Below are 10,821 nucleotides of genomic sequence, written 5' to 3'. Positions count from 1 at the left end.
TAGTAAGGTCATCCAATCCCAAACACCTATGGAGCGTCTCTTTGGAAACAAGGGTGACTACTCCTTCTTACGCATTTTTGGGTGCGCCTGGCCGAATCTTAGACCCTATAATAGACACAAACTCGGATTTCGTTCCAAACAGTGTGCCTTCCTTGGTTACAGTAGTCTGCATAAAGGCTATAAGTGTCTCGATATTTCTACTACCGTCTTCCACCACACCTTCTCCTGGTCATCAAGCTCATGGTGTCGTCAAGTCCTCCTCATCGCTTTGGCATCGGCGTCTAGGTCATCCGTCTTCAGTTGTGGTGCAACAAGTCCTTCGTGATAATAATATTCTGTTTAGTGAGTCCAATAAAGAGTCTGTTTGTGATGCTTGTCAAATGGCGAAGAGCCATCAACTTCCATATCCAAAGTCTACTAGTGTGTCCACTGCACTCTTGAACTTGTGTTTTCTGATGTATGGGGCCCGGCCTCTGAATCTTTTGGTCGATTTAAATATTATGTGAGTTTTATCGATGATTATAGTAAATTCACATGGGTCTATCTGTTGAAAAAGAAATCTGATGTGTTCCAAAAGTTTCGTGATTTTCAGAATCATGTTGAGAGATTATTTGATACTAAAATCTTGGCAATGCAAACTGATTGGGGTGGTGAGTACCAGAAGCTTAATTCTTTTTTTCAGCAGATTGGTATCTCTCACCTTGTTTCCTGTCCTCATGCTCATCAGCAGAATGGCCCTGTTGAGCGCAAACATAGGCACATTGTTGAAGTTGGTCTGTCCCTCCTTGCCTATGCATCTATGCCTTTGAAATTATGGGATGAAGCTTTTCTTACAGCTGTTTATCTCATTAATCGGCTTCCTAGTAAGGTCATCCAATCCCAAACACCTATGGAGCGTCTCTTTGGAAACAAGGGTGACTACTCCTTCTTACGCATTTTTGGGTGCGCCTGTTGGCCGAATCTTAGACCCTATAATAGACACAAACTCGAATTTCGTTCCAAACAGTGTGCCTTCCTTGGTTACAGTAGTATGCATAAAGGCTATAAGTGTCTCGATATTTCTACTGGTCGTGTGTACATCTCTCGCGACATTGTTTTTGATGAAGCAGTCTTTCCGTTTGCTGCTCTTCACTCTAATGCGGGTGCTCGGTTACGCGCCGAAATTAATCTCCTCCCACTTGACCTTCAACCACTTAATTTGCATCATCATGAGGGGCACGATTTACAGGCACCGCCTGACGCTAATCCTGCTAATTCTGCATCTGCTGAGTCTGTTCTGCAGGAATCAGGTAGTTTTTCTGCTGCTGACACGGACTTTGATGCTGATTCTGCTGATAGCGGCCAATCATTGCCGCCAACCGCGTCAGGTGCATCTGCTTTGGGATCGCCGCGGCCTGGCGTATCCGTCCCGGGATTGCCGCGGTCTGGCGCTCTCCCGCCCAGCGTGGCGCGAGGCGATTCGCCCGCCCCGTCCGTGCCTGGTGACCAGCCCGCCTCGTCTGCCTCGCCGACCGGAAATGTCGGATCCTCTGTGGCGGGTTCTCCCTCCACCTCAGCGGCCACATGATTGTCTGTGCCGACTACTGCTGCCAGCCCGGCAGCTTCCGTTTCAGGCGCTGGATCGTCTGCGCCGGAGCATCCTGCAGCTGCTCCTGTGCTACTTGTTGAGCGTCTTCGTACACGCTCCCAGAGTGGGATTTCTCGTCCCAAACAATTCACCGATGGCACTGTTCGGTATGACCGTCTTCGGTTTGGTAACTTCTGTAGTACTGGTGAACCTCATACTCTTACTGAAGCGCTGAGTGATTCTCGGTGGAAGGCAGCTATGGATGAGGAGTATGCTGCACTGATGAATAATCGTACCTGGCATCTTATTCCTTCTTCTCACGGGAAGAACGTGATTGACTGTAAGTGGGTCTACAAAGTAAAAAAGGAAGGCTGATGGCACTGTCGGTAGGTACAAAGCAGGCTTAGTTGCAAAAGGATTTAAGAAGCGCTATGGGATTGACTATGAGGACACCTTTAGTCCTGTTGTGAAAGCGGCTACTATTCGTCTTGTGTTGGCTATTGCAGTCTCTCGTGGCTGGAAACTTCGACAACTAGATGTGAAGAACGCGTTCTTACATGGTGTTCTGGAAGAAGAGGTCTATATGCGCCAACCTCCTTGGTATGAAACTCAATTGGGACATATTTGCAAGTTGGACAAGGCTCTTTATGGTCTGAAGCAAGCACCTATTCTCGTTTGAGTACTAAGTTGCATTCTCTTGGGTTTGTTCCTTCCGAGGCAGATACTTCTCTATTTTTCTACAACAAAGGGGGAGTGTCCATATTTATGTTGATTTATGTTGATGACATTGTTGTAGCTAGCTCCTCAGAGAAGGCTGTTGATGCTCTTCTGCATGACTTGGGAATGGACTTCGCCTTGAAGGACTTGGGAGATCTTCATTACTTCCTTGGCATTGAGGTTCAGCGGGTGTCTGATGGTATCATTCTGTCCCAAGAGAAGTATGCAAATGAATTACTCAACCGTGTGAATATGCAGCTTTGAAAAACTGTTGATACTCCTTTGTCTGTGTCTGACAAACTGTCACTGCATGATGGTGAAGTTCTGAGTGGTGATGATTCTACTCGCTACAGAAGCATTGTCGGTGCTTTGCAGTACATTACTTTGACTAGACCAGATATTGCTTTTGCTGTTAATAAGGTGTGTCAGTTTCTGCATGCCCCGACCACTGTTCACTGGACTGCTGTCAAGAGGATACTGTGATATGTGCGTGGTACTGTATCCCTTGGGCTGAGATTGAGCAGGTCGACTTCTACCCTGGTCAGTGCTTTTTCTGATGCTGATTGGACAGGGTGCCCCGATGACAGGAGATCCACTGGTGGCTTTGCTGTGTTTTTGGGATCAAACTTGATCTCATGGAGTGCCAGGAAACAAGCTACAGTTTCTCGATCAAGTACAGAGGCTGAGTACAAGTCTCTGGCTAATGCAACGGCTGAAGTAATTTGGGTGCAAACATTGCTTGCCGAATTGAGAGTTCCTCATCCACGAGCGGCAGTGTTATGGTGCGATAATATTGGAGCAATCCAGTGTTTCATGCTAGGACTAAACACATAGAAGTGGATTATCACTTTGTCCGTGAGAGGTTGCTCGGAAGCTTTTGGACATACGGTTTGTTCCTTCAGGAGATCAGGTAGCTGATGGTTTTACTAAACCTCTTGCTACTCGACAGCTAGTGAAGTTTCGTCACAATCTTAACTTGGACAAGTTATGATTGAGGGGGAGTGTTAAACTGTATCTGTATAGACTAGCTGTAGACATGTATGTCTCCTATGTATTATACCCCCTCACATATACACGAGGTGGGCCCTGTATGTCCGACTATATATATGCACCACGGACCCAGGTTTAGGGTTACGCTTCCCAAATATTTTCACAATGGTGACGGCCCTCACACACGCTTTTCGTTCAAAGCAGCCGGTGATGATCATCGGTGATGCAATCGTGTCTGGCTAACAAGGCTCATTTTCCCTCTCCCACGGGCATTTTTGCTTGCTCTATACATAATACATAGTTTATCAATTACCGAAGAATCATGGAGAAGGAAGCCTTCCATCTCCAAAGGATTGCCATATATTGTCACGGTCTAGAAAGACTGGCGCAATTTTGGATGATTCGTGTCACATTTCATGCGTTCTCGCGCTCTGCCCGGTGGTAGTTTAAGTGTCACGTACACAGCTGAATTGCAAGATTAGCTAGCGTTGCGCGGAAACCACGTAGCGCGGTACGGTGTAGGAATGCATCCACAAAGAAACCAAAAGCGTCACAACCAATCCAAATCAGAAAAGAGAACAACTTCTGCGGGTTTTCTTTTGACATGAAGAGTGTCCTTCTATTTATCTATAATCTATAATAACTAAATAGGAGCAACCCACTAAAAATAATTCTCTCAGCATGCAAGGTATCCACATCAGCAAGCCTCTAATTGGTCCACGTCATTCAGCCATCCACAAAAAGATCAGTTTTTCTAGGCTTATTCTTCAGCCACTTCATCAGCTAAACCACGTCATGTGCTAGAAAAAAAAGCACAACATAAATGAGACTAGCTAGCCGACCGATAGCTTAGACGTTTGGTTCTCCATCAAATAATTTCTATTGGTAACAGAAACAGGAATTGAAAAGCCCTCGTAGTGGTGTTATATAACATCCAGTCATATTCACGCATTTCAGTCTCCACTACAACATTGTTTCATCTTTACGCATTGCTTCTTCTCACTTCCACACTTTTCATTTTCCTTATACCAAAGTGGAGCAGGTCCGGGCGTCCGGCCATCGCAAGCAAGGCTCCTATAATCAGTTCCTTCTAGAACTATGCCCGTGTATTCCAAGCTCACAGAAATATCACTGCCGCATTCCCTTGAATTTTTGTTTTGATGTGTGTTAACTCCGGTCTCTTCTCACAATAACAATTCTGGGCATCTTTTTCGGATTTGCAAGATTGCATCAATATTGTCTACGTCTCTTTTTCATATATCACAAAAGGTAAGCCCTACCCTCCTCCATAAGATCATCACACTGGTTATCTCCAATTTTCACTCTCAACATGCAGTACAGATGAAGGAGTTTGCAAGCTGAACCCTATCCTCCTCCATTAGACGTACATTTTTTTTACTTAGGCTATATTTATTTAGGTATTTATTTATTATGCACCTTCTCTATTTCTCTGTAGGATTTCATCGAGCTGCACTTCTTCTTCCAAGCATCCATGTATTGTTGGTAATTTGAGATTTATTAACTCCAAACCAGGATAAACAGCAAGCGCCAGTCACGTTGTGCCCAATTTCCACCATCATTTGACCGCCGCTTTATTATTTCACAGATGATATTGATTATATGAAAGGGGAGCATCTTCAGACATATATTGACGACGATTAGCATATCATTAATTCCTATGGTCGATGTTATTTCCAGTAACAAGAGTTGATACTGGAGTAGCTCACATACAGTGGTAACAACATTTTCGCGACACAAATATCATCATTAGTTACTATTGATAACATAATATCTTGCCATTTAAAGAAATATCAAATGTATGTCTATGTATTTTCAAGACAATACACATATATCTTCTACAGGTATTCTCAATATCCCGCAGCAAAGCGCGGGAAATTATCTAGTTAACAACAATGGAAAAGCACGAATAATACTAGCTAGCATGGGAAACACAGATTGCACATCCATCGCTCATCAGTGATCACAATTTCAAATAGACGCCAAAACGACTGCATGCTAGCGTTTTTGACAATATCTAGTGTAGTTATTAGCCCCACGACCGAGCAATACGTACATTGCAGTACAGATCATGCCTTCCACGTTAAGCCAACTGCGCTACGCACCTTGTGCTCGTCAGACATCCAAGTGATGTGGCCGAACTCCCATGATCCGGCCGGCTTCACGGTTTCGCTGCGGAACTCCACCGTGTAGCTCTTCTTCTCCTTCTGCCGCTTCAGCACCATTGTCGTCGGCGTCACCTTCACCTTAACCCCGTGCGGCACCGCGACGGTCACGTTGTACGTCTCCGGCTGCTCCGACACCATTGTCACGGTCCTCGTCAGCCTGCGGACGCTGGTGTCGCCGTCGAAAACCACCACGAGCGCCGGGTAGTTCAGGTTGGCCGCGCCACCGGGGAGCGCCGTCCTGCACTTTGTCAGCTCCGGTACGAAGCGCCGAATCTGCGGCGCTGTGTAGTTGAAGGAGCAGAGAAAATCGACGTAATCTTGCGTCCCGGCGTCGTAGACCAAACCCGGGTCCATGGCCAGCGCCGGAACGACCATCCCGGCCCCGGCCGCCAGCGGCGTGGCGCTCCCGACGCCGCCGCTGTCCAGTATGGCTCCATCGGCGTTGTCGGTTATTTTAGCTGTAGTGATCAGCGCCGACCGCACCATGGCTGGTGTCCAATCTCCGTGCACCTTCTTGATCAACGCGGCGACGCCTGCGACGTGCGGGCACGCCACGGACGTGCCGGACATGATGTTGTACTCCGTCCTCGTCGGGTCGACGTCGGGGTATGACAAAGCAGCGCCGGACCAGGCGGCGAGGATGTTCACGCCCGGCGCGACGAGGTCCGGCTTCATGATCTCGGGGACCACCGAGTTCGGGCCACGGGACGAGAACCCCGCCACCACCGGCGCCCGGTTCTCGGGGCCGGTGACCGTGTCGCAGGAGAAGACGAAGGAGGCCACCGGGTACGGCTCGGACGACATGTAAGCTTCCAACTTCTTGCGCTCCGTGTCGCTGATGCTGAGGCCGGGGAGGATGAACGCCTGGCCGGGGACCGCCTCCTGGAGGCGTTCTGTGCCTTCCACGGCGACTAGGCCGGCTCCACCGGCGCTCTGCACGTAGATGCCGCTCTTGACGTCGCTCTGTTTATTGTCGCACACCACCACCTTTCCCGCGATCTTGTCGGGCGTCAGGTCATTCTCGCCGCAGGAAGCGAGCACGACCGGTAACATTCCCGTGCCGTTGGCCTTCCTGGCGTACAGGGACTGGCCTCTGAGCACCGCCCCGTTGCCGAGCTTGAGTGTCGCCGGGAACACGCGGTCCATGGTCGCGGCGCCTACCGTGGTCATCCACGGCGCCACGTTCACCACGGACGATGCCTCCGGGCCGCTGTTGCCGCCCCCGACGACGACGAAGACGCCGCTGCGGTCGGCGCCGAACATGGCGATGGCGACGACGTCGTCGTAGAACTGCGGGTTCGTCGAGCCTTCCACTCCGACGGACATGGAGATGACGTCCACGCCGTCGCTCACGGCAGCGTCAATCGCCGCGACAAGGCCGTGCTCGTCACATCCATCCGTGTTGCACGCCTTGTACATGGCGATCCGTGCATTACTCGCCACGCCATGGGCAGTGCCGCTCGAGAACCCGGATAGGCTGGCGCCACGTACCTCCGATCCGGCGGCTGTCCCGGACACGAAGGTACCGTGGCCGACCTTGTCGCTTGGAGTGAGGGCGCCATCCAGCTCGGCGGTGAAGACCTTGGCCCCCACCAGCTTGTTGTTGCACAAGCTGGCGTTGAAGCCCTCCGCGTCGACGCACCTGCCTTTCCAGGTCGACCGCACGGGGCCAAGACCGGTGTCGTTGAAGCTGGCGCTCTCCGGCCAGATGCCGGTGTCGATGAAGCCGATGATGATGCCGTCGCCGAAGTTCGAGTCATGCCAGGCGCCGAATGTCTCGTTGAGGCCCATGAACTCCGGCGATCTCGTCGTTGTTAGCACTAATTTTGATTAGATTTTCCATAATTGAGTAATTAAGCAATTAGGCAGTGGAGTCACCTTACGTCTAGTGTCCTTGTACGTGTCCTAGCTAGTCTAAGTCAGTATGTACTACCTGTTTTGGTTAGTACGTGTATCCGTGTCATACTAGGTTTACTAGTATAGCAAGTTTCGTTAGTTTGTATGCTATAGTACTAGTAGCCCTACATGACACGACCGACCTGAGTTCTGGTTCGAGTAGGTTTGCTAGCTAGCTAGTTGTGTCGGTTTAGTCTAGGAGGTCATGTACGAGTCGGTTAGGTTTGGAGCTTCTCGTGTATATATATACATGAGGTTCTGCCGCTTGTAAAACACAAGTTGTACTGTGAGAAAAGAGAAAATAAAGAAAAAGAACGGGCACGACACGTGCCCTTGGTGATAAGATTTTCTTGTGCGTGTTTTCGTCTAGTTTATGTGATTGATCCGTGGGCAAATCCCAACAATTGGTATCAGAGCGAGGTCGAAGATTTGAAGCTGCGCTTACCCCGGGGAGGCGACCCATACTAGCGCCTCGGGGCGGGCGATCGGATGGAGAAGACGGCAGGCTGTCGTCAGCAAGGCAGCAGGCTATCCTCGCTCGGCGGAGCGACACTGAAGGGACGGCAGGGTGTTGTCATCGGCGAGATGGAGGTGGATGATCGTTGATGGGAGAGGTGGTGCCGAGGTGCGGTACGGGAGTCTCATCAAGATCATCATCCGGAAGTTTCGTCAAGGTCGTCCTCGGAGGAGTCCGATGGTTCAAGGAGTCATGGGCGTGCAAGTTGGTACGTCGAGTCGTCGTCGAGTCCGTGAGTCGTCGTTGTGTCCAAGTGCTTGTTTCTGTGAGGATCCGTTGCAGTTGAAGCGTGTCACGTCGAAGTGCTGTCCGGTGCGGGGTGTCACTGAGGGCTAGTGCGTGCGCGGAGAAGTGTATCTTAACGCAGGGTGCTCAAGCGTATAGTGGGACGAGGACCAGTGAAGGGGAGTCTCTTTAATGAGGACCTGTCTCTACACGAGGCGGTGTGTGTTCCGTCAGCGTGTATTGCGCTAGGGGTGGCCAAAGGTGTCCGCCTGTCAGCGTGACTGGGAGTCTGGATCATACGTTGAGTGGAGTCAACACCAGAAGGAGTACGAGGAGACAACAGGTAGGAGTCATGTTATGGAGATGATGAATCAAGATTAGGGGGAGATTGTTAGCACTAATTTTGATTAGATTTTCCATAATTGAGTAATTAAGCAATTAGGCAGTGGAGTCACCTTACGTCTAGTGTCCTTGTACGTGTCCTAGCTAGTCTAAGTCAGTATGTACTACCTGTTTTGGTTAGTACGTGTATCCGTGTCATACTAGGTTTACTAGTATAGCAAGTTTCGTTAGTTTGTATGCTATAGTACTAGTAGCCCTACATGACACGACCGACCTGAGTTCTGGTTCGAGTAGGTTTGCTAGCTAGCTAGTTGTGTCGGTTTAGTCTAGGAGGTCATGTACGAGTCGGTTAGGTTTGGAGCTTCTCGTGTATATATATACATGAGGTTCTGCCGCTTGTAAAACACAAGTTGTACTGTGAGAAAAGAGAAAATAAAGAAAAAGAACGGGCACGACACGTGCCCTTGGTGATAAGATTTTCTTGTGCGTGTTTTCGTCTAGTTTATGTGATTGATCCGTGGGCAAATCCCAACAGTCGTGTGGGTGTAGCGCACTCTGCTCTTGTACACACCGGCCACGCCAGGGGTCCTCAACATGCGCCGGGCCTCGTCGTCGGTGAGTCGAACGGCGAAACCGTGCATCACGGTACCGTAGGTGTGCATGAGGCGGCTGGAGGAGCTCGAAGTGGCACGAGGGGAGTGGGTGGCCACCATGGAACTGTACCACCGATCGAGGGTGGCGAACTGAGACGGCTTGGCCAGGTGGTTGGTTTGGACGATGTAGGTGTGCGAGCTCGAAGGGTGAGTCTTCTGCTCGGCAATGGCATCCTTGGGCTTCTGAATCTGAACGGTGGATGAGTGCGTGGGCTGAGCAAGGACCAGAACTATCAGCGAGCAGTGCCAGAGGAGTGCGAGTGTGGAAGCCATTGTTGGTGTGGTTGTGTGATCTTGTGGTGGAAGAATTCATGTCTATGGTTAGGGTTTTATCGAGGGCAGTTGGCTCCACATCAGCCCGTAACTTTTTTTCCGTAACAAACCTGCCCGTAAGTCTTGCATTATTGGGCAACATATGATGAAGTCAAAGACCTCATCTTTTCTTGTGGAGGTTGTTGGTTTGGACGATTTAGCTGTAGGCTGTTGTTGCTCCAAAGCCTCGGCAGGCAGATGGCTGCGAAAGATGGGGCGTCTTTCCAGTTTCCAGCATTGACTTTGAGAATTGATTTTGGGTGTGCCAGAAGTACTTCTCCGTGTGCAGCAAATAGCACAAACTAGGTTCATGGATGCCAAATACAAACAAAACGAAACATAATTCCATGGATGAAGAAGGGATGAAACGGCCTCCACTACCCTTCTTTCCTTTTCTTAAAACTCAACTGAACTTGTCCCCTGCCTGCTTGTCTCTGCTGAAAGAGATACAGCAATTAAAGGCGCACAGATTCTGGAAGCCATTGTTGGTGTGGTTGTGTGATCTTGTGGTGGAGGAATTCATGTATGTGGTTATGGGATTTATATATGGCATAAGCTCTGTTGGGCAACACATGAAGTCAAGACTTCATCTTTTTCTGGCGAGGTCGGTGGTTCTGTTGCTCCGAGCACCTCGGCAGGCAGAGATGGCTGCCAAAGATGCGGCGTCTTTCCAGCATTTGACTTTGAAAATTGATTCTGGTTCTGCCAGAAGTACTTTTCGGTGTGCAGCAAATAGCACAAAGAAGGCTCATGGATTCCAAACACAAACAGAATTCCATCGATGAAGAACACGGATAAAACGGCCTCCACTACCCTTCTTTCCTTTTCTTAAAACTCAACTCAACTTGTCCCCTGCCTGCTTGTCTCTGCTGAAAGAGATACACCAATTAAAGGCGCACAGTTTTCAGTTAACATTCTAGCTTTGTTGTATGAGGCATGAAACTAACTGCCTAAATCTGTCCCCGAGTAGCACGGAAGATGTATGGCATATGGCATGAAACCATGTCTAAATCTGTCCGCGAGTAGCACGCATTTTCTCATTTCCTAGGCCCAAGCCGAGCCTGACATAAAGCCCGACAGCCCAGCGATTTACCGACAGTGATGGCTACGGCAGGGGCCGGCAGGGCTAGGGGGGCGGCCGCTACCACGACGGCTTCGGGCAGGAGGGCCCCTACAACAACAACACCGGCCGCCGGGAGGGTGGCCGACAAGGCGAGGACCGGCGTGGCCAGCAGCAGGAGGCCCAACGTGGCCGCGGGCAGCAAGGGCCTCCGCGTGGTGGCGGTGCCCAGGCCGGCATGCCCAAGGGTGCGGCGCAGGGAGCGCCTCCCCAACCGAAGGCCAAGGGAAAGGCCAAAGCTGCCGGCGGGCCGTTGACTGGTCCGGTGGGAGGCGAATGCTTTCGCTGTGGGCAGG

At 50.1% G+C, this 10,821-nt stretch overlaps 1 protein-coding gene across 1 annotated transcript; it reads right to left on the bottom strand.

Annotated features, from left to right (window-relative positions):
• Positions 1 to 5,361: 5,361 nt before the first annotated feature.
• Positions 5,362 to 9,366, bottom strand: LOC124672626 (subtilisin-like protease SBT1.7). The gene is made up of 2 exons (XM_047208826.1): positions 8,981 to 9,366; positions 5,362 to 7,273 (listed from the first exon to the last, which is right to left on the bottom strand). Exons 1-2 carry the CDS (start codon positions 9,364 to 9,366, stop codon positions 5,362 to 5,364), a joined length of 2,298 nt encoding a protein of 765 aa, XP_047064782.1.
• Between the last annotated feature and the right edge of the window lie 1,455 nt (positions 9,367 to 10,821).

Source organism: Lolium rigidum, chromosome 7 (assembly GCF_022539505.1).
Source record: "Lolium rigidum isolate FL_2022 chromosome 7, APGP_CSIRO_Lrig_0.1, whole genome shotgun sequence".
NCBI classification, from domain to species: Eukaryota; Viridiplantae; Streptophyta; class Magnoliopsida; order Poales; family Poaceae; genus Lolium; species Lolium rigidum.
This window is presented reverse-complemented; position numbering and strand designations above follow the sequence as displayed.

Coding starts and splice junctions, on each gene's coding strand:
- LOC124672626 (XM_047208826.1), bottom strand. CDS start 9,366: ATGGCTTCCACACTCGCACTCCTCTGGCACTGCTCGCTGATAGTTCTG. Junction 7,274..8,980: donor AGCAGAGTGCGCTACACCCA/CACGACTGTTGG, acceptor ATTAGTGCTAAC/AACGACGAGATCGCCGGAGT.